Here is a 24,605-nt window from a genome sequence, read left to right as displayed (position 1 = left end):
GGTTCCTAGTCGGATTCGTTAACCACTGCGCCACGACGGGAACTCCGCAAAATAAGCTTTGAATACAATTTTCTCCTAAAATAAGAAGTAACTTTGGACTTGGGAATAGGGTGGAGGAAAACATTAACCACCATCATTTTAACTGTACTTTCAAAAATAAGTCCCAAAATTTTCATGAGAAGAAAGTTTTGGTTTAAAGATCATAGTCAAGTTTGAAGTCATAAAATATCCTGAAAGGATTTTTTAAGGGATAATTATTCACTGTATTCAGAATCTTTATTATTCTAAGAGTAGAAACAGGGAATTCTGAAGCTGAATTCCAGAGACTATTTAATATGTCTTTTCATCTTGTGGTTTTATAGATGAGGGGATACAATCTGACACTAAGTGATTTGCTCAAGTTTATCCAGCTACCTAATGACAAAAGCATGACTGCAGGTTAGACCTAAATCAAATCTCTCTACATTATTGAATGATTCCCAAATATCCTACACAATTTATTACCAATGTATAACATTATAAGGCATCATCACGCACTGATTTATATATTATTTGCATCATCATTAGTAAAACACATTTAAAAATCTATCCCCATATCATATAACTCTACCAACCTATACAAAGATAACTCAACTTCTAGGCTGTGCCAAAGGTGAAAGCTGAAAATTAATGGGCCCTCTAGAAAACAAAATTGTAGTAAACATCATGATTAAAAACCAAAGTCTTAAAAACCAAAACGAAAGTCTACATTATTTTTTTAAAAAGGAAGGTAGGCCTCCATGCTGCTAACAAATACACAGGTATTTATGCCACATGTCAACCTGAGTTGTGGAGAGAGGGCTGCAGTTGGAAAAATGACCATTTCTCAGTGAGTTTAGAAAAGAAGGGTCCAGGCAAGGGTTACCAATGAATACAAAATCTAAAAGAAATTTTTGCTAAGGAGAAATATGTTTGCAGGTCCTCAAATTATCTCCCCATCAAATCCTTATTGACTGAAAGAGGAAAATTCTAACTAGCATGAAGAAATGGGCCAGCACTTTGGGTGAAAAGAATTAGCATCATAATGAGGGGCCAGGTGGATAGCATGCACCCACAGACGCTGTGATCTGAAAGGACATAATGTCACCAATGTCACAATCTGGCCTGGAACACAAAACCTGAAGGTCACCTTGAGAAAACATTAGAACATATCAGGTACGTGTAATATGAGCAATATTCCATTAAAAAATGGGGGGGGTGCATAGTCTTCAAAAATGTCAGTGTTCAAAAAAGGCAATGAAAGGCTGTGGAAAGGTTCCAGATTAAAGGATAATTAAATGTAATACATGACCCTAGATTGGATCCTCTACTGGAGGAGGAAAAATGCTATAGAGGATATTATTGGGCCAATTGATATAAATGAAATACATGTGGCAGAGTAGATAAAGGGCTTCTTTCGTGCATGAATTTAATGAAGTTGATAACTGTGATAATGAAAGGCCATGCTATATATAAGCTACTCTCAAAGAGTTAAAAAATTATGCATCTTTATGTATGTGTCTGTGTGTTTGTACACATGCATGTATACAAAGAGAAAAGCCAACAGGGCAAGAGGTTAATACTTGAACCCACACAAAGGATCAACTGGGGTTGTATTTGTCTCATTTCTGCAATTTTCATGTATGTTTGAAATTATTTTCAAATAAGAAGCTGATAAGAAAACAAAAAAAGCTTAGAAACATTTTCATTTCTTTTGAGGGAAGAGTTGAAGCAGGGTCAAATTTACAGAAATATTCCAAATTAGGCTGGGCAGACTTGTAAAAAAATTAGCACACTGAAAGCAAAGTAATTTCCCATTGCCAAACCTGTGCTTAATATACATATATATATATATATTTTGTCTTTTTGCTTTTTATTGGGCCGCTCCTGCGGCATATGGAGGTTCCCAGGCTAGGGGTCCAATTGGAGCTGTAGCCCCCAGCCTATGCCAGAGCCACAGCAACGCGGGATCCGATCTGTGTCTGCTACCCACACACACCACAGCTCACGGCAATGCCAGATCCTTAACCCACTGAGCAAGGGCAGGGATCGAACCCGCAACCTCATGGTTCCCAGTCGGATTCCTTAACCACTGCGCCACAACGGGAACTCCTGTGCTTAATATTAAGTGTAAGTTTTGCTTTGCTTTGCTTTGCTTTTTAGGGCCTCAAGTGTGGCATATGGAAGTTCCCAGGCTAGGGGTCGCATCAGAGCTACAGCTGCCGGCCTATACCACAGCCACAAGAGCAGATCCAAGGTGCATGTGCGACCTACACTATATAGGTCATGGCAAGGCCAGATCCTTAACCCACTGAGTAAGGCCAGGAATCGAACCACATCCTTATGGATCCTAGTCGGGTTCATTACTGCTGAGCTATGACAAGAAATTGCAAGTGTAGGTTTAAGTTCAAATCTAGAACAATAAACTTAGAATAATCCCTAGGTTGGTGGTGAGATGGAGCTACCCCAGCCCATGCAGACAGAGCCCAAGGACACTCACCAAGCTTGCCGTGAGCGAGGGTGCCGACTGGCCCAGGGCCTGGCTGCGCATGCGCACGAGGTTGGATGTCTCTGCAGAGCTTTGCCAGGCCTGTCCCGCTGGGGGGTTTGGAAGGAGGTATCTCCCTGTTGGGTTAAAGAGAAGAGAGTGTGAGTAGCAGGCAGAATGGCAGTGCTTCTGTGGCAATGTCAGAGTCCTTCCTGGCCATGATTCTTCTATACCACTTTTGCCATACACTGTAATTACACTGATGCACAGCCATTGGAAGCAAATAGTTTTACTTAGGTCAGGAGATCCAGTAATAAGTTCTCACCCTATTTCCCCACATAAACCCAAATAAACCTCTTCATTGCCAGTGTCTGTAGCTCTCAGCCAGGGCAGCATGAAGAGTGTTCTTACCACTATATATTCCAGGGGAATGTACTGAGTATATACATAAATACACAAAGTATTCTCAGCATTGTAGAAATAAACATGAACATTTACAAATGGACTTTTAAAATATCTAATATGGGGAGTTCCTGGTGGCTCAGAAGGTTAAGGATCCAGCATCATCCCTGCTGTGGCTCTGGTTACTGCTTTAGCATGGATTTGATCCCTGGCCCTGGAACTTCTGCATGGCATAGGCATAGCCAAAAATAAATATCAATTAATTAAATATCTAATTTGGAAAATGAAACTAGGAATCATCTAGAAAAATGTCTACAAAGATCATGACCGGAGTTCCCATTATGTCTCAGCAGTAAAGAACCCGACCAGTATCTGTGAGGATGCGGGTTTGATTCCTAGCCTCATTCAGTGCGTTAAAGATCTGGCGTTGCCATGACCTGTGGTGTAGATTGCAGATGAGGCTCGGATACCAAGTTGCTTTGGCTGTGGTGGAGGCCGGCAGCTGTAGTTCCAATTCCACCCCTAGCCTGGGAACTTCCTTATGCCATGGGTGTGGCCCTAAAAAGAAAAAAAAAAAAAAAAGATCAAGACCAACAAAAGGAAGAGTTGGAAGTTTTCAAGGTGAAATGGGGCTGATGCCTCTTTCTTCCAGCTTTTCTCTGAAACACTGGGGTTCATCCAGTTTTGTCAACAGAGCAGGTAACAGTATCTCTTTGCATAAACCAGGACATTAGTATCAGTTGTAGGTTCACTGAGCAGTTTACATCAACCTTGAGCTCTCATATATATATGCGTATGTCTTTAAAAGTCAAACAGCTGAACCAACTCTCACAGTATTACTTCTTTAGTTCATGGACTAGACTGGTTTTCAACACCAAGATATAAGACTTTATAATTCTAGGAAGTTACAATGGATATGAATATTTACATAGTAATGAAGTTCAATAAAAGCAGAGATCACTTCTGATTTTTTTTTTTCTTTTTATGGTTGCACCTGCATACAGAAGTTCCCAGGCTCGGGGTTAAATCAGAACTGCAGCTAAGGCCTACACCACAGCCATAGCAACGCCAAATCCAAGCCACACCTGTGACCTGCACAGCAGTTTGCAGCAACACTGGATCCTCAACCCACTGAGTGAGTCCAGGGATCGAACCTGCATCCTCAGGGACACTGTGTCAGGGTTCTTAACCCACTGAGCCACGACAAGATTGCCAGGTTTGATTTTTATGTATGGCACAATGATTAGTCATAGAAGGTGCTCGTTAAATAGTTGTTTAATGATTAAATAACAAGTGGGTACTTCTTTCCCCCCAAACACATAAGGACAATGAAAAGACAGCAATTAACCTAAAGAATCTCCTCTAAAGGCTGCACATGTGAGGACTCCCAACTTCATACACCCCTGGAATCATGAGGGACTGCAGCACGTGTGGCTGGGAGCCTGCATCAGAGGGAATATTTAGGCCCTGGATTCTCTCCAATACATCTGTTCCTTGTAAAGAAGCCTCACCCTCTTTCCTCAGGCATGTACTTCCCAAGCACCCACTGGTTAGTAACGACTGAAATATATTAACGCATGTGAAAATTCCAATTTTATGGTAAGACAAGAAAAACTTAACCGCAGTAAATTTTCTCTGCCCTTTGTCCTCCTCTCTGCCCTCTCTTGTGCACTCTGTATCTGCATTACAGATGGATCAAAACCTCCACATTGGCAGAAATACCTGCTCAACCATAAAGACGGACATCTTCCTAGCATCAACAAGTCAACTCCTCAAAAGATAACATTCCTTCTTAATCTTATAAGGGGCCACGATGACCCAGGATCACTACTCACTTTTTATTTGAAGATCTGGATTGTGACAACCATCTACATCATTTAATGTGCAGCCTTCTGTCTCAAAAACCCATGTAACTGTCCTTTGACCTCTGGTGGGCAGAACGGTTCTCAGAACTTTCTGAGAGGCTGTTCACAGGTTACAGTCCTTAATTTGGCTCGAATAAGATTTTCCCTTTCTTTCTTAAATAGACTATTTTTTCCCAGCACGAGTTTACTACTAGTGCACAGACTAACGAGAAGCACTATCAGAGTACAGGCACTGGGGCAGGTCTCATCAATTCTCCATATCAAGAGGGCTAATGCCCGAGTCCAAGTGATTTCAAAAACTTACATTTTAATTGCAAAGGAAAAAAGTCTTCTTATTTTGTCAAAATTGTTCTTTCACTCTCTTTTTATAGAGTGAAAGCACAGACTCTAGAGAAAACTAGATCTGCTTTTGAGATCTTGACCTGTAGCTCAGTGACATTGGGGAAGGAAGTGAGTTAAACTCTCTTGGCCTTGGTGTTTTCATCTCTAAAATGGAGAGGATAGGATTTACCATTTAAAGTTGATGAGGGAATTGGAGGACTTTATGAGTGAAGCATTCAGGCAATGTTAGCTATTTAGCCATAAGAGCAGTAAACAAAGAAAGGTATCTTTTTTGCTTGTATTTAGTTTCTTTTCAGTCTCAAGGAGAAAATGTAAAAAAAAAAAAATATATATATATATATATAAATTATATATTATATATTAAAAACTATAATCACACCAGGGAAAACCATTATCAACATTTCAGTAGTTTCTGGCTGGACTTTCTTTCTGTAACTTGTATTTTCTTCCAAAAATGGGACCATATTGATTTTGGTCACTTATTCCCCTGCCATTAACCCCACATATTAGATTATGCACTTTTCCAAGCAAATAAATATAGAAAACACCAAATAACTGAAGTGTAAACACTATCATTGAAAATTCAAATAAAATTATGTTCTGTGGTTGTGGTCACCATCTCAAACCATTCATATATATGGTTACATTTAGAGTCTAGAATGGTATTATTTTCCTGGATTTATTTTGAAACATGAACTAGAAGCTAGATTAAGAGGGGCTTTGGGAAATCCAACCCCTTTAGACCCCAAGTAGGACATTAATAAAGAAGCAGGAAGACTACAGCCTGTATTTAGAAATGCCAACATCAGTAGTACATGAATAAATGATTTCTTTAACATAGAGATAACTATTTGAAGGACATTACTTGTTAAAATATACCAACCCTCAGCCATCAGAATCAATAGAGTTTTTAAACATTCTGATCTTTCCTGTATCTTTTCCCTTATATTTTCTTTGTACATGTTTCAGAAAGAAGCCTGATAGGAGGAATAGGAACTACATGGTGTTAAGATTTACATGATACCAAGAAGGAATGACTCTACTCCGGCCTCACCGCTGCTCTGCCGCAGACGCTTCATTTTAAAGAAAACTAGGAGTAGATAAAAAACATTCAAATTTAATGCAATCATGGAAAACTTTGAAAGGCAAACATTTCAGTTAACTCAAGAATTTTTTAAGTCAGTCTTTTTTCTTTTTTACTAGAAAGTAATTATTAGACTACATTCCCATAACCCCTCCCCCCCGAGATAAAGAAATGCTTATCATTTATGTACCTCTAGGACCTGACATAGTATAGTGCCTGGCATTTAGTAAATGCTCAATAAATGCTTACTGACTGAAATGCAGTTAAACTATACTATCTGATAAATACCTGATCAAGTCTAAACAGGAGGGACAAAACTGAACAGATTATTTTCTTAAATTTCATTTGTAGGATAGCATAATAGCTAAAATACATTGAGGACTTACTATATATGCCAGGCACTGTAATACCTTAAAAGTCCTTTGGGGTACTAGGTGATATTACCTCCACTTTAAAGCCCAGAGAGATTACATAATTAGACAAAGGCACACAGCTCAAAAACGGGTAAAACCAGGATTCTTACTCTGCAGCTCAAATCTTACCACAGGAAAGTATTCATCACATATGCTTAGGTAAAAAAATAATAATAATAGTAATAATAAAGTTACAAGTTAAGATAGGATGCATTTATATTCATAAGAAAATATTTTTTTATAAAGAGAGAGGGAGAAAATTGACTGAAAGGATGGGAAATGGTAGCAGATAGGATTAAATGAGATAATCCATTAACGCACTTAGCCTGGGACATGGAAAGCAGACAATATACTATTACTATTTGCTTCATTCTAAAAACTTTATAGCTCCGTGGATACAACCCAACCACCAAAACAGCAACAAAATAAAATATAGCATTTCCTTGTGGAAAGGAAACAGCAAAATCAGAACTCTAGTTAAAAATCTCTAGCAGGGAAAATGAGGAACAGATCCAGGGAGGGGTATGCCATCATGTTTTATTATTTTAAAAGTTACCCGCAGGGAATAATGGGATCTATTAACTGAAGTTTAAAGAATTACATTTTCACTTGCAGTTTTAATAAATTTAGTATGAATTTTTAAGTATATCTGAAGGATGTGGCAAATATTAAGCTTTGATAAGGCTGGGTGGCAGGTATTCGAGGTTGTACTCAATTATCGTCTATTAACTTCTGCATATGATATTCTAAAATATTGCTTTGAATGAGTTCCATCCCAAAATGTGCTCTGTAACCTGGCAAACTAGCCAGGGGCACAGTCCCTCCATCCCTCAAATGGCACCTCCTCAGGCAGCATAAGGGAGGGCCTGGGTGGGGAGGCAAGCACCTAGGGCAAAGGTTCCATGGGGAACAGGAGTAAAAGGGAACCCCAAGCACCCTCATCCCGGCCCCAAGGTCCAGGGACGACAGCTGTGACTGGTAGCTGCTCCCTTTTTGAAGCCAGTGGGAAGACCCAGCTGAAGCAGGGTCAGCCCAGAATAAACCCCCAGGGCAGGTGACACCTCTGAATCTAGGATCCATGCCCCTGAGTGAGGCATGCTTTGGGCAGGAGGTCAGACTCTCCACAAACACCGGGGGAGGGAGAACGAGGGACCAGAGCCCTTCCCTTTTCTCCATGTGCTCCAAACCACACTTTGAACTCTTCAGTTTTGTCCAGTCTCCCAAGCGAGCAGAGACCACAGCCCACGGGACATGCATGTCGTGTCTCTTCTGAAATCACTCAGTCCTAACATGACCACCTTTATTTATTGGTCGTCGATGTTTATTTGTTGCTATCCCATGAGTGAGTCTAATGTGGGTAACGAGACCATAACCAGGCCTGGTCAAAGACAAAGCTGGACACTGCTGCACGTGGTAAGGACAGATTTTAAGCAGTAATAACCACTGCCCTAAGGGAAAAGAGGCCAGCAGGAACTGAAACCCCCTTGGACTGGTTAGACAAGTAAATGCATGTTTGAAGGGGAGACTGAGGGAGGGAGTAGGGTAGGGAGCAGCTTCCCTTAGTTAAGCCAGGGAAGCAGGAAACAGAAAGGGTGAGTCAGTGTAACTGAGATCAGGCCAGCTCTGCCTGCTAGGAATCAGAGGAATGTTACAAATTGCAGGGTCTGTTAGCACAACACATGGGACTTTTTATTCCTGCCTAGACCCCCATTAGTGTTAATAGGGAAAAGAGGACAACAGATGGATTTAAGGCAGTCATTAGAAGGCACGAACACTGTGCCATGGTTGGGAGTGATTACATCAAACTTTATACCAATTCGCTTTCTGATGACTACCAAGAGCCTCTAAAAAGTGTGTTGCTGTTGTATTCATGCATCATTTGCTGCCTACGATTTAAGAAAATTAGCATCTGTCAACTGCATTATTCAGCTGCACAGGGTGGAAATTAATGGATAATACCATTCCCTATTTGTTGTATGAGAGGTGAGCTTGCCTAGCAATCTGGCTGCTCTGTTTTAATACCGCATGGAGCTTGTTGGTACAACTGGAACTTTGATCAGCTCTGTGTTCTTTGGAAACACATTTCCAAAATTCCAATATGCTTATTAAAATATTTACTAGCTATTTTCTACTGACATAACTAGAAATTTAGAGGCAATCAACAGAGGCGCATATTAAAGCTGAAATCAGCTAGCCGTAGTGATAGAAGAACTTGTCAAGCATCAGCCATAGAGGTATGGGTTATTTGAACAGGCTTTTGGGTTATTTGAACAGGTTATTGTTTCTGTTTATGATCATAGGGCCTCTACTTAACAAAATGCATAGGAAGATGTGCAGCCTTTTAAGGTTCTATATGAAAAGAAGTCCATTACTAAACCTAGACTCAGATTGTGCCTTGGCTCTGTCTAGGCCACATATGGTTTCTTCCCTGGAAAGTGTTTTCCTTTGTTTCCATCCTGAGTTCAAAAAAACAAAAACCCGAGAAGGAAGACCTCCATAAACATGTCTTCAAATATTAGATAGATGCTTTGAGAGCATCCCAAAGCTGGAAGTTTCCCTCTGAGGCAGGAAAAGTATCAGGTCAGCAATAATTTCAGCAGAATGCCTATATACAGAATTAAATATAGCCTCTGGAGGCCTACTTTGTCATCAGAGAATAATGATACCTGACTAGATGTAAAAGTTTCCAGTAAAAAAGTTCCATATGACCTGAAAAGTAACATAGATTTAGCAGTCAGTCCATGGTCTTACATTTTGGGTTACTTCTCTTGACTACAAACAGAACAGCAAAGGGAAAATAAGACCTAGGAACTATATAACAAAGCAGTCATTAGAAGTGGCTTCTAGGGCAAAACAGAAAATTCTGCTATGTATATTTTCACACACACACACACACACACACACACACACACACACACAGACACCCTCTCTCCCTTGCTTAGACAAAACCACTGCACCTTCCATAGGAAAAAAATGAGGGGGTCCTTTTTATTGTCCAAAAGGAGGCAGCCACAGTAAACTACACCAGTACCTGCTTTACAGATTATACTTAAACATACTGAAGCTTCCTCTGAATCATTTACAAGTCAGAGGAACTGAGTGTTTCAAGGCCCCTTCAAACCTTTGAAATGGAGAAGCTTCAAGACCATGATAAGTCACTACCTGAATGTGGGCAGAATCCATGAGTCAGCAGCCATCACCCTACAGTGCACTCCACCATCATCAAAATAGTCTTCCTTTATGCCCCATTGCTCACCCTAAACATCGGTTCCTGCACCACAGCCACTGTCATGCTCACAGGCAATTATGGCCTCCCTTTATTCATCTTCAGCTGTGCTACCACAACACAGAGACATGGTTCCTTTCATCTTCCCTCTCACATGGGTGACTGACTTCCAATTTCTTGTCCCCACTGCAAAAGAATAACTATACCTAGACAGTGTCGACAATGCTGCTAAATCAGTCTTCTTAATGGCATAAATAAATGTAATTCGAGAAGCCAACAAACTTGTGACCAGGGAGTGCTGAAGCTCACTGACTCCTATAACGAGCCGCCATTCTAGTCTTTAAAAACAAAAAGTAGGGTGTGTTGACTCACACAAGTCAAGTCCAAAGCAGAGTCTTGACCCTAAGTCCTGGAAGACATCACTGCCTACTAGACAGTGATCTGCAGTTGACAAACAAACTGAGAGCTGAATGGCGGGAGGATGCATGTCTTTTGGGAGCCTGGGTGTCAGAGCGCAGTGATGCCAATTAGGTATCAAGGTCTGAATGAAACTAATCGCCCAAGGCAGCAGTCTCTCAACGCCTTTTTCCTAATAGTCTCAAACCCACCAGAGATGTTTAATTTCACTTCGTAGAATATTATCACCAGTGTGCTGTATTTAACACAGAATGACAAGGCAACATTATTAACCACAAGGGTCTGGTGACAAAATTAGGGCGATGCTTTAATCGGAAGCTTGTAGGATGTCCCGTTGTGGCTCAGTGGGTTAAGAGCCGACTAGTATCCATGAGGAGGATAGTAAGTTCAATCCCTGGCCTCACTCGGTGGGTTAAGGGTCTGGTGTCGCCACAAGCTGCGGTGCAGGTCACAGATTGCAGCTCACCAATTTGACCCCTAGCCTGGCAACTTCCATATGCCACAGGCATGGCCCTTAAAAAAAGAAAAAAAAAAAAAAAACAGAGGAAACTTATAGTAAGTAGACTGACTGGGCCATGACAAATATTTCTGGAAGTCTCTAAAGCCCAATTCCAAATAGTGAGAGAGCTAGGGACTGTGGGAAAATAGGAGAACACACACATCTACAATACAGAACTCAAAACCCCTGGACAAATCACAAGGCTATGGAGCAGCATCTCAAGCGGCCTCAGCCACTGCAATTTTAAATCGAAAATAACTTGCAGAGTGGATAATGTGGCAAGGTGATTCAAAGGTACAGTGACCTTTTTACTCTCAATCACAGAGAGGCGCCCTATTACTCTTGCCACTGAATGACAAAAGGGCAGAAATGCCAACACACAGTCTATTTTCAAATTGAAACAATTCACATCTACACGTAGAGAGCAGTGTATCTGGCCTTTCGTTTCTTTTCCCTCACCTTGTTCTTACAGAGGAAATATTTCTTCTCATCAACCAAGATTAGCAAATTCTAATAAGGGGAGATTTAGGATCATATGAGTTAATATATAAAACAGAGCTTGGGAAGGTTCAAGCTATCTATTATTTAAAGTACTTGCACCCCTGCATTTGGTGGACAAACACCCAGCAAATGCAGCCATTCTGTGATGAGACCCAGCCCTGGCCAGCACGTCCCTGTTGCAGCTGGACCACCAAGGTTGTCTCCCTTCAGATGGTGACTGTCTAGATTTAAAATTCTTATCAATGGGGTTCCTGTCATGGCTCAGTGGTTAACGAATCCGACTAGGGACCATGAGGTTGCAGGTTTGATCCCTGGCCTTGCTCAGTGGGTTAAGGATTCGGTGTTGTCATGAGCTGTGATGTAGACTGCAGACGCTGCTCAGATCCCGCATTGCTGTGACTCTGGCACAGGCCGGCAGCTACAGCTCCGATTAGACCCCTAGCCAGGGAACCTCCATATGCCACGAGCGTGGCCCTAGAAAGGGCAAAAAGACAAATAAATAAATAAATAAATAAATAAAAAAAATACAATTCTTATCAAAAAATACATAATGGTTTGGCGCTAAGCTCTAGCTCTACAGATCGAAGGCTAATGTGACAACTTAGAACTGATCTTTAAACAAGTATTAAATAGAGCTACTCTAATGAGCACATGGTAACAAGCATCTGACACCAAGCAGCAGCAGTGCCTAGAATGTCTGTGTGTATGAAGCACCCAGGAGCTGGGTGGGAACCGTGTTTAAGCAATGCTGGGTCAGAGTTAACATCTGCAATCTGGCCGCCTTCCATCCCCGTATTGAAATATAATTCAGCAGAATGAATTGCTAGACATGTCTAACCCCCCTGGGAAATGACAGATATTGATGAATGCTGTTGGGAAGATATATGGAAGGAAACGGCAAATAAATAGAACCATTTTTTCTCAGAGTCGTTTTGCAGATAGGTGGAGCAGCTGTTAAACTACTTGTCAGCTCCCCATCCTCTCCTCCTCTTTCTCCCTCCTCACCCCCATCTAAATTCTCTACACCTTACTAAATCCTTCCTGAGGACCAGTATCTTGCTTTCTTCAAAATAATACTCAAGCAGTAAGAGCCATCTCCTCCTCTCCTGTCATACTCTGGCTTCTCAACCCAGTCAGTCCAATCCCTTCCAAAATGCCACTTCATCTGTACGTCCCCCCCACCCCCCACCGTGGATCCTGTAAAGACAGGCGATTCTTAGAAAACACAAACTTGAATTGCACAGGTTCACTTATCCATGGATTTTTTTCAATAGAAAATTCTACAGTAGCACATTATCTGTGAATGGTTGAATTCATAGATGTTGAACCACGGATCTGAAAGAACCATGCGTAGGGAGGGCTCGCTCTAAGTTACACAGGGATTTTCAACTCTGCAGATCAGTGTCGCTAACCCCTGCCCTGTTCAAGGGTCAACTCACTGTTCAATTCTTAACCGCATGGAATGAAACTCTTCAATTCAAATCCAGTGCCATTTATCCCCAGTCATGAGGTTCAAATCCAAAATGCAAAAGCTGACTACTACCACGTAGTAGCTGAGTGACCCTGTAAACCTCTTAAGCCTGTTTCCTGTAAACATTCTGTAAAATGGACATGACTGGCTAACTTCTGGGGTGATAGTGAGGACCAGCTTAGAATGTGAACAGCCTGTCATACCATTTGGCAAACAGAAGGCTCACAATAAACAATGATCTATTATCCCCTCTACTTTCTATTGCTAAACATCTCTTTCTGGTGAGGGCACGCCTCGTCGGTGTCTCCCTCAGACCGGATCAAATGCTCTCTAGCTCAGGGCCATCGGAGTAAGGGATTCTCATCCATTTACCACGTGGACTCAGGAGCACAGAGTGGGAAACAAGTCAGACAGGGTCCTGCACCCTGGTTAGCATTTATCGGCAAGGGATCCCCCCAATAAATTACTTTCCCTCTCTGACGTCTCCATGTCCAGATCTCTGGTGATAATGGCAGCAAGTAACCTATGTCAAGTGCCCAGCAAGTGGTAGCTCGGGTCCCCTCTAGGATGCTTGACCCATTCTGGCATCACTGGCATTAAACCCACAACCAGGGGTACTCCTAGCCTTACCTTCTCCCATGAACCACCTACTTCTGTGGGGCTGCATGTGCACAGAGGGCCATTTATTTCTGTGCGCAATACGCTCTTCTACATTATAAACTTGGTGTCAACTGGGATCATATCTCATCTGTCCCTGTGCCCCACATCACACCCCACACAAAGAACCTACTGAACTTTTACAGGATCGAATACTTACATCTGTGCATGTTAACTCTCCATTCTGTTTCTCATTTACATTTCTCCCAAGGTTTGCATTTTTCCATTTTTGTTTGGCTCCCCATTGCCTAGCGTATTCAAACATTTAGTTGTTTTGTAATCGTAACAACAGTGAAAAGGCTCAGGGGCCTTAAACTTGGTACAAGAACATTATGGCGCTTTCTCCAAAGAAGACAGACAGATGGCCAAAATGCACATCAAAGGATGCCCAACACCACGAATTATTAAAGAAATGCAAATCAAAACTCAAAGAGGTATCACCTCACACCAGTCAGAATGGCCATCATCAAAAAGTCTATAAACAACAAATGCTGGAGAGGGTGTAGAGAAAAGGGAACCCTCCTACACTATTGGTGGGAATGTAAGAACAGTATGGAGGTTCCTCAGAAAACCAAATATAGAACTACAATACGATTCAGTGATCCCACTCCTGGGCATATATCTGCCAAAACCATAATTCAAAAAGATCCATGCATCCTTATGTTCATCACAGCACTATTCGTAATAGCCAAGACATGGAAGTAATCTAAACGTCCATCAACACAGGATTGGATAAAGAAGATGTGGTGCATATATACAATGGAATATTACTTATCCATAAAAAAGAATGAAATAATGCCATTTCCAGCAAATGGACCTAGAAATTATCATCCTAAGTCAGACAAAGACAAATAATCATACGAGATCACAAATATGTGGAATCTAATAAATGATACAAAAAAACATACAAAACAGAAACAGAGTCAAAGACTTTGAAACCAAATTTATGGTTATCAAAGGGGAAAACACAGGGCGGGAGGGATAAATTAAGAGGTTGGGATTGACATTTGCACACTACTATGTATAAGATAGACAGGTAATTAGGACCTATTGCATAGCACAGGGTAAACTATCGATACTGTGGTAATAAGCTATATAGGGAAAGAATCTGAAAAGGAATGAATATATGTATACATACAACTACATTGTACACTCAAAACTAACACAATTTTGTAAAGTCAACTATACTCCAGTAAAATTTCTTTTTTAAAAAAAGAACATTATGTCACTTCTCCTGGCTTTGATTTTCTGTTCTAAAACCCATCTCCAAAAGAGTCCAACACCTCCACAAAATACTGTGTATTTTCAAAGGCAAACTGATTAACGTCGGTACATGTGAGGGCAATTTGTACTTAATATCTTACTTTTGGGGAAATTATGAATCCCACTCAGTAACATGCTTTTTGCACACCACCATGCTTTGATTGACACACCCAAATGTCACTGGCATTTTGAGATGCTAAACCTTTCTGACAACTGCTCTACATCTAACTACTTACGACAGAGGCCAAGGAGGAATTGAGGATCTGAAGCTTTCCAAGAGAAACAAAAAGAACAAAGGCAGCCACGGGGGCATAAAATAAACTTCACATGACAATCTAAGCAGAAATTTCCAGACAGGTTTAAATGTCCTAACAAGGTCTCTAGTTTTTACAAGGAAATGTCTATAGACAATCTAATTCACCTAACTGTGCATTTTCACATATATTGCTTTGGAACAGTTTGTAGTTCCATGCTGGCTTTTATGCCAGATTTCAAATTCTTCCTCCTGAATATCTCTGTATGCTTCCTAAAGAATGTGTTAGTTTTGACTTAGGAAGTCTTTGTTGATACTGTTTAATGAATAAGCAAAAAATGTAGAACACAACTATAAAATTTTTTCCCCAAAAAATACTGCATAGAAGACCTCCTCCAGCACCTCCAAATGGCAATTTATTAAAATGCTCCCCCTTTTTGGGGTGAGAGATCTCAAGCAAGGACTCTAAAACCTGCTCACCTTCCTTCCTTACTAGGAAACTTAATGCCACTCTGCCAGGTTTAAAAGCAATGGGATCAAAGAACCACTCTTATCCAAACTCTAAAACTGTGCCCTGAGTGAAATTTTAACAATCACTAAGTACTTTGCAAAACATAACATCACCCTTGTTTTAAGAAGAGAAAAACTTAAACCAACATTAGCATCATGATGGCCTCAAGCACTTCTCAGAAATTAAGGAAGAGTGTAGGCTTGGAATTCAACCTTTCCATTTCTGGTCTATTATTTATCTCCTGACTTCTTCAGAAAGCTGGGAGGACATTAAGTAGCCTTGAACTCCAGTGTCAGGGCCTCCTGTCTTAAAGTAACAGTATCACTAGGCTATTCCACATTCCTTTTAGGGAATGCATCCATGCCGATGGGCAAACCCGTGGGTCAAGGTGCTCAGCAGGGGGCAGGTAGACATTGGGTTGTCTCACTTGGCCTCCATAGAGTGGTCTCTCAAGACTGAGAGCCTGACCATTTTCTCCCAGTCATTCCACTGAAGGAATTTTGTCTCCTGTTAGCTGAAGCCACAGAGAACACTGTGACTGTTGAAAGAATGGCAGTAGGACGTATACCCACAGATTTTCACATATCAAAGAGTATCATGCATCAGATCTGCTTATGGCTGTCCACAAAGCTGGTCCTCTCTCCAAGGAGGGTGCAAGGTAAAGGGGGCAGGAAAGGTAAGCAAAGGATGGTGACTGAAGTCTAGCGTGAGGCCTCTAGCCCCTGGCCCTTCACACAAGGCAGGTACCTATGAGACAACATGCTGATAAAACCTGAGTACAGAACCCCACCTGTAGTCATCAACAGAGTTGCCCGATTCCACAAACAAAAATAGGGGTGCCTAAGTAAACTGGAACTCAAATACATTTGAATATGTATATCCCAATATTACATTGGACATACATAGGCTAAAAATAATACTTATATGTCCGAAATTCAAATTCAACTGGGGGTCATAAAATTCAAAATTTCTCTGGCCACCCTATTTACCGAGCACTTAGGATTGGCAGTGCAGGTGGCTTTGCTTTGAGGATACAAGGAAAAGGTCCTCAAGGAATTTATAAAGTAGTAAAAGGGATATTAGGTCCACAAATAATAGAAGGTTAACAGTGACCCATCCTAGAAGAAGAGAAAGCGATAGCGGGGAGTAAAGAGTGACAGGGTGGCTGTGGAAGAATCAGCACGAGTGATGTGAAGAGGTCCGAAATAGAATGTGAATGTAATAAAGGATCGGGAGCTTCATTTCTCTGTTTCATACACCAAGGCTGTGGGTCTTATTGCTCTAAGTTTATGCATGTATCAGCTTCCATTATTTTTGTATTATTTCTATATACCAGGGCAGCTAAAAGCTAGTAAAATGGAGTAAAAACAAAACAAACCAAAAAAGCTTTGCACTGAGATTCCTAGCAACCCAAGCAAAGACACAGTGAGGTACCCGACCCTCATCATTCAACAAAAGAAAGAATTCAAATTTATCAGACCACCCTAACCTCTTTTTCCTTGTTTTGAGCTCAGAGAAATTTGTTTCAGATGCTTTCATTAAAGGGCAATGACATACATAATTGCCAATGTGGTCTAGAGTAATTTAGGGCAAAAAATGCAGGCTCATCCTACATTATGGAACACTAAATATAAACTAAGGGTGCAATGCATACATGTGAACACATAATAAAAGTCAATGTACGTACTTAACATATACACGTGCCTCTCCTTTATAGGGACTTGAAACTGGGAGCTAAGGAACCTTATGTAAAATTCCCCTTCTAGCCGAATTTGAATTTGGTGCAGTGTTGATAATCTATAGGGGTCCTGACTCCATCTGTGTTCTTATTCAGAAAAAAAGGAAACAGACATTTAATTGCTGACATTCTCTTGTCAAAAGTTTTACACACACACACCCTGGCTGTGATCAAGTCAGCAATGAGTTAAAAGCAAGGAGGGGACTTATCTTTAGTTCTCCCTTCAGGCCCTTGAAGGATGTGGGAGCCTGAGACAGCTCTGTCAAAAAACAGAGAAATGATCTGGCCAGGCAGACACAAGAAAATAAATTTAGCCCTGACAATATGCTTTGATTAAGTACTTGAATGACAATGGAACATGACAATGACAAATGCAGGCTTCCACCACCAGAGTCATTAATACATCAGAAACACTAATTTTTTGTAATCTTTAAACTTCCCGGTTGGTGGCATTTGCATTTCCTTGCCTACTCTTTTTCCTGTGGAGTTAATAAAAAGTCAGCTTCATTTTCAGTTTCTATCCAGGAAGTTTTAAGAAAAGTCTATGTTCCTGATCTTTGATTAGCCCCGGAAAATGAGTTTTAAACAAGAGACAGATGGCCTGGTGCGCTCAGTTTCAGAGGACAGGACGTCATGGCCAGGCTCCTCCAGGGGAGGGGAGGGGATTCCTCGCTCAACCATGGGGAAAGGATGTTGAGTGTGAAGGGAGACCACGAGAGAACGTGAAGGAAAACCAGCCTCTGCCACGTCTTTCTTGGCAGCTAGAAATCTTTACTCCTCAAGCTCGATGGGACCTTGAGAATATCTGGTTGGACACTCACTTGACATGTAAGGAAACTGAGAACCAGAAACGAAGGCAGGCACAGCTACTTAGCAGTTGACTTGGGACGAGAATCTTGTTCAGATCCCCATTTCACACCCTTCTCATCACACCTCGAAAGGGGGTACAGGCGACGTCAAGAAGCTATCCCCAGGAGTTCCTGTCGTGGTGCAGTGGAAACAATCCGACTAGGAACCATAAGGTTGCGGGCCCATCCCTGGCCTCGATCACTGGGTTAAGGATCCAGCGTTGCCATGAGGTGTGGTGTAGGTTGCAGATGCGGCTTGGATCCTGCGTTGCTGTGGCTGTGGCGCAGGCCGGCAGCTATAGCTCTGATTAGACCCCGAGCCTGGGAACCAACATATACCTCAGGTGTGGCCCTAAAAAGACCAAAAAAAAAAAAAAAAAGATGCCATCCTCACTCACACAAGGCACTTGATTTCAATCTTTATAGCTATCTATATCTATACTACCTATATCTATATAGAGACATATACATATATATACATATATTTTTATTCAAATATAGTTGATTTGCAAAGTTGTGCCGATTTCTGCTGTACAGCAAAGTGACCCAGTAATACATATGCACACACTCTATTTTTTTAAAATCTTCTTTTCCATCATGTTCTTTTCCAAGAGACTGGATACAGTTCCCTGTGCTATACAATAGGACTTTATTGTCTATGCATTCTAAATGTAATAGTTTGCATCTATTAACCCTCAACTCCCAGTCCATCCCACTCCTCCCCCAACCCCCTTGGCAAATACAAGTCTATTTATATCTGTGAGTCTGTTTCTATTTCGTAGATAGGTTCATTAGTGCCATATTTTAGATTCCACATATGTCATATCATATGGTATTTGCCTTTCTCTGACTTCCTTCACTTAGTAAGATAATCTCTAGTTGCATCCATGTTGCTGCAAAGGGCATTATTTCACTCTTTTCAGGGCTGAGTAGTATTCCACTGTATATATGTACCACACCTTCTTAATCCATTCTTCTGTTGATGGACGTTTAGGTTGTCTCCATGTAGTTCTTGGATATTGTGAATAGTGCTGCAATGAACACAGGGGTACCTGCATCTTTCTGAATTCTAGTTTTGTCCAGTGTATGCCCAGGAGTGAGATTCCTGGATCATATGGTAGTTCTATATATAGTTTTCTGAGGAGCCTCCAGACTGTTTTCCACAGTAACTGTACTAACTCACATTCCCACCAACAATGGAAGTGTGTTCCCTTTTCTCCACACCTTCTCCAGCATGTCTTATTTATAAACTCATTAATGAGTGCCTTTCTGACCGGTGTGAGATGTTATCTCATCACAGTAAAGCTTTCCATCTTTAACCCCCATGTTAGCACTTCACATGCATCTCTGTGCAGCTGCACTGCAGTCTGACTGTACATAAGAAAATGTCACCAGAAGAACCAGCTACTTGTGTCTAACTTTGTACATGGGTTCCAGTGTGGCAGGAAGTGGCAGCACCCACCTTCTTCCTTGCCTGCCCCAACCTTACTGCCCCCTCTCCAATAACTCAAGAAGTGTTGTATGTAGGATTTACTAGTCAATACCAATTCCATATTATTTATATTCATGTTGCATATTATTAACTGTAATGCAATCCATCCAACTTTTGTGGGTTTCTCCTATGTGCTGAAGAGTCAGGGTGAGATCTAAAACCACTTCATCTCTTACAGACGATCCAAGTAAGAAACTGAGAAGATTAGCTTAAAACCAACATGCTTTTCAGAACCTACAAGTACACAATGCATAAAGGAGAGAAGTAGTCCCCTTCGTGGCTCAGTGGTTAAGGAAATGACTAGGATCCATGAGGATGAGGGTTTGATCCCTGGCCTCACTCAGTGGGTTAAGGATCTGGCATTGCTGTGAGCTGTGGTATAGGTCACAGATGAGGCTTGGATCCCAAGTTGCTGTGGTTGTGGTTCCTAGGCTAGCAGCTGTAGTTCCTATTAGACCCATAGCCTGGGAACTTCCATATGCCATGCGTGAGGCCCTAAAAAGCAAAAAACTAAAATAAAAAAAGTAATAAAGGAGAGGAAAGCCATGTCCAGTCATGCTGAGGCCTCAGTTCATCCTATGAGAATTAAAAATATTTTCAGAGAAATAGTAAAAAAACAACTGGGGGAAAAAAGGAATATAATTACGTCCCTTCAAAAAATTCAACCCCTTGATAAAGTGTTCTTTAAAAACCTGCAATCAATTTTCTATTCTAAAAGGAATTTTAAGAACAAACAACTTTCGTAGGTGGATTCAATAAATTCATTTTTTACTCAGGAAAACTAAAGTCCATTATTTATAGAATCACACTAGAACACAAGAAGTAAGGTAGAGAGACAGAACTGGGGGAGAGATGGGGAGAGAGACAAGGCCCTCTGGGGATCCTAACATTCATATGTTTTTAGTCTGTTCCTGCTAAGTTTCTTCATCAGCTTAATTTCCTTATATAAATTTACTTGAACACATACAACCTTTAAAACAATGTCAGCAAAAACTTTAAATTACACTCTCTTCTCTGGGAAACCCTGAAGAAGTTCAGTCCCTGGGTTTGATCACATCCAACATTCCCAGCCTAAGGTCAAGAAGGCCGACCTATTCGGCAGGTGAAAATGGCTTAGTTCCATCTCAGCATGCATCTGATTTTTCCCACCTGAGCAGTCCTGGGAATCTATGTCACAGTGATTAAGGCCAAAGTTACCCATTGCGCTACAGAAGGTACTTCAAGAAGCTTAAGCTAAATTGACTCTTCTAGCAACAACATCTTAATTAACACCCAGGACTAATTTTCAAGTCCTTCAAACTCTGTATCTTGCAAACCAATTTCTCAAGGGCTGGATTTGCTGATCTGGCATGGCTCCCAGCACTTTCTGGAGCTCATGCACACACCCCAGCAAACTCTCCATACAAGAGCAACACATTTAGGAGTTTTCCTGGTGGTTAAGTGGTTAAGGACTCAGTGTTGTCACTGCTATGGCTTGGGTTCAGTCCCTGGCCTTGCAACTTCCTCATGCTGCAAGCATGGTCAAAAAGAAATAAAAAAGGTCGGGGGGAACACATTTGAATCCTCCAGTCCTCATTCAGATGATTTCCTTAACTCTCCTATCATGCCAACATCACTTCTTAGGAAGCTTTCACTGGTGCATGATGTCTACAGACATATGATCTTCGAATAGGACTCTGTAGCCTGGCTCTGAACCAGGCAATTGCTCACTTGGCAATTCCTGAGCAGCAGGTAATCTGGGGTCTGGGAACCACCAGGCAATGCTCCCCCTGTTTCAAGGAGCAATGAGTCATGGGTAGGCCATCTGCAGGGCCGATGAGCCACAGCAGAAGGTTCCCTAACAGAGAAGCCACTGGGAGGCAGCACCAACCAAAGGAACTGGCTCACAGCTACATGTCCCATTAAGCTGAAGTCTCAGGGGATCTTCCCACCCTGCCAAGGAGATCTGCAAACACAAGATACACCAAAATCGCCATCTTCTAATTAAAACACCTAGACAGCAAACAAAATTCCCAGACATAAACAGAAGCAGTGAAGACAGCCAATGATTTTAAAGACTACTTAAAATCATGCACTCTCACCAGAAAGAAGATGCTAATGGATCTGCCTCCTGACTGCTTGGTGACTCAGAAAAATAGGCAGAGACATTCTCCAGCCTCACAAACCACTGTTGGTCAACTACACAATTTTCAAAGTTCTAAAACAGAACACGAAACAAAAGAGAATTCCTGCCCCCCCAATTATATGCCCTCAGTGTAGAAAATTTATAAGTATTGAGAAATAGTAAAACAAATAGAAGCAGGATGTTTGTAAGCCAGGAAAACCTTAAATGCAAATTATCTGGGTTCTTTTTCCTGTTGGCCAAGAGACAAGAACCCCAATTAAGAGCATCATGAGAGCACCATTCATAACAATCGTAAAGACCTTTGCCCTTTAAAAGTTTCAAAATTTGCCAGATTTCAACATATTAACATTTTGATCATCCTCCACAAACTGGGTACGTCAAACAGCCCACCCACTGCTCAGTCCACAACCCTACTGCACACCCAGGTCCCACTTCAAGCTCTTGGGGCTGTTGGCTTTACCTCTGGAAAATCCCACGCTGGGCACGAAAACCCCCTGAACAGCTCAGTTCCACCCACCGACCGCTCTCTGGATCAGGTCTTTCTGGTACCCTCTAAGGAACTGATGTTCCATTGGCAACAAATTTTACTGGGGTCTTAACCTTGACCTCGAACATGCACACTGACTTCACTTTCAGTTCATGATTTCAGACCTTCAACAGGCATCAGTGCTACCAAGAAGCCCTCCCACATTTACAGCCCCCCTTCCAATTCATTAAGACCATTTCAGACTGACTTCTCTATTCCACTACCATATAACCCTCTAATACCCAGCCTGCTATCTCAACGCACTGACAAATGGGGCCACTAAAACTATTAAATTACCTGCTTTTTATGAAAAGAATTGATTAAAATCAGTGACCTGGAAAGGGAACATTTTAAAATTAAATTTCTTGATCATAACAATCTGATTTCACAGGATTTCCATCCCACAGCCCAATACAACTACAGACGTGATTAAATAAATAAATTAATTAAATTAAATTTAAAATGAAAAAATTAAATTAAATTAAATTGTTTGTTTGGATTTTTTTTTTTTTTTTTTTTTTTTTTTGTCAGGCATGTAAAAGTTTCCTGGCCAGGGATCGAACTCGAGCCACAGCAGTGACAACATCAAATCCTTAACCAATAGGCTACCAGGAAACTCTGTCAACTTATTTTGAGGTAACTTTAGGTTCACCTGCAGTTGTAAGAAATACTACAGAGAGATCCTGGCTATCCTTTATCCAATTTCCCTCTGCAGTAAATCTTGCAAAACTACGGTGTACAATCACAACCAGGATAATGACATCAACACAGGATATAGGACATTTCTATAATGTCCTATAGACACCGCAGAGTCGCTCAGGTTGCCCACTCACAGCTATATCTACTTCCCTCCCACCTCCCCCTCAAGTCCTAGCAACCACTAATCAGTTCTCTACTTTCTGTAATTTTGTCATTTCAGTGTACATGTAGCATGTAACCCTCTTGGCTTTTTTTCACTCAGCATATTCTCTGGAGATTCATCCAGGTTGTCACATGCATCGTATGGGTTAAGAATGTCACCTGCCATATCAGTAAACAAAGGATGTTGCAGTCATCAAGCCAGCAGCCACTGCGGCCACCCCCAGATGTACACCCTGAAGGGATTCATGATGGAGAAAAGCAGGACACTGGCCGTTGATGGTTATGGTGCATATCAAAGGAATGATTTCCATACGCTGTGATTCTTGCATTTTTCTCATACACAGAAAAGCACTAAATTCACTGAGAGGCCCATGTCTGCTTTTCTTTAAATAACAGTTATGTTTTGATGTTCCTACTACCTGATTGTGTTGGTTTTCAAAAACTCCTAAATATCCTGGCTCCTCCCTTCCCTCTTTGGAGCAGTCCCTCAGAGCTTTCTGAGAGGCTGCTTCCCAGGCTCAAGTCCTCAGCAAATGCACTAACTAAAACATAACTCTCAACTTTTAGGCTGTGCATTCTTTTTTTCTTCGGTCAACAATCAGTAGTTTGTTCCTTTTTATTGCTGAGGAGTATTCCGTCATATAGACGTAACTAAACCACCTGCTTTTGCCTCCATTTTCTCCTCCTTCCTCCTGCTACAACGAAGGACGTTCCTCTCTCCCTTCAAAGACGAACCATTTTACTGGGTGGGCCCTGGACACTCTGCCGGGCTCTTCCACAGCACTTCACTTCCGTGGCCACCATCTCTTCTTCCGAACCATCCTCCACACCTTACAAGCATGCTTGCGTGGTTCCCACACTGAGATGGCCCCCTCTGACCCCTCGAACCCTTCCAGCTCACACACGTTTCCTCTAGTCTCTTAGACTGTACAGCTTCTCAGGAGAGCTACCTACACTCTCATCACTGTGTCAGCGACCTCGAGGTCCTGCATTACCATTTATTCCTCAGCCAGGTCATTCGAGCTGCCAGCCACACTTCACCACGCCCCCCAAGGTGTCCAGTGACTACACTCTTGAATCCAATGACAACTTCCTGTCCTCCTCTTATTCTCTTAGATGGAGCCAATCTTTTCCCTCTCAAAACATGACTCTCTACTGCTGTTACTGCACAGTCCTCCCTTGACATTCTTATTGAAATGTCTCAAAGGCATTTCAGATGGAACATACTGAAAACTAAATTAATCATGCCCTATTTCTTTATTCAAACCTATTTCTCAGTCTTCCCTGACTTCGTAGATGCCATGTTTCCCCTGCTTCTTGTGTAGCTGGACTCAGAGGTAACAGCTCCACAGGGACTGTACTTCCTGGCGCCCCCACAACACCAGCACCAGCCTTGACTTTGGCTGTGATGCGACCATGTTAGAAGATCTTGCCAAATGAATGGGGAGGGAAATAAAGCGTGTCTCTTCCAGGATGGGACTCTTAGGAAGTCGGAAATGCTTTTCTTCTCTCTCTTTCCACTTCCACCAACTGGAAGCAGAGTACTTCTTCCCTAAGAAGCCCATAAAGAAGAAACAAAGCAGAAGGTAGGGGAATGTGGGTCCC

The 24,605-nt window shown here is 41.6% G+C and overlaps 1 protein-coding gene across 15 annotated transcripts in view; it reads right to left on the bottom strand.

The window, feature by feature from the left end:
• Positions 1-24,605, bottom strand: part of MAST4 (microtubule associated serine/threonine kinase family member 4) — a 589,108-nt gene that overhangs the window by 402,723 nt on the left and 161,780 nt on the right. For all 15 annotated transcript variants that reach the window (XM_085002340.1, XM_085002344.1, XM_021076752.2 and 12 more), the window contains exon 3: positions 2,519-2,643. In XM_085002340.1, coding sequence (XP_084858466.1) covers positions 2,519-2,643 — 125 coding nt within the window. The remainder of the gene's footprint in view (positions 1-2,518; positions 2,644-24,605) is intronic.

The sequence above is a fragment of the Sus scrofa genome, chromosome 16 (genome assembly GCF_054392235.1).
Source record: "Sus scrofa isolate SSC_HxYL_T2T_F1_AM1 chromosome 16, Sscrofa_HxYL_maternal_Yorkshire_Landrace_v2.0, whole genome shotgun sequence".
In the NCBI taxonomy this organism is placed as follows: domain Eukaryota; kingdom Metazoa; phylum Chordata; class Mammalia; order Artiodactyla; family Suidae; genus Sus; species Sus scrofa.
Note: the sequence above shows the minus strand (reverse complement) of the source record. Positions and strands in the feature narration are given on the sequence as shown.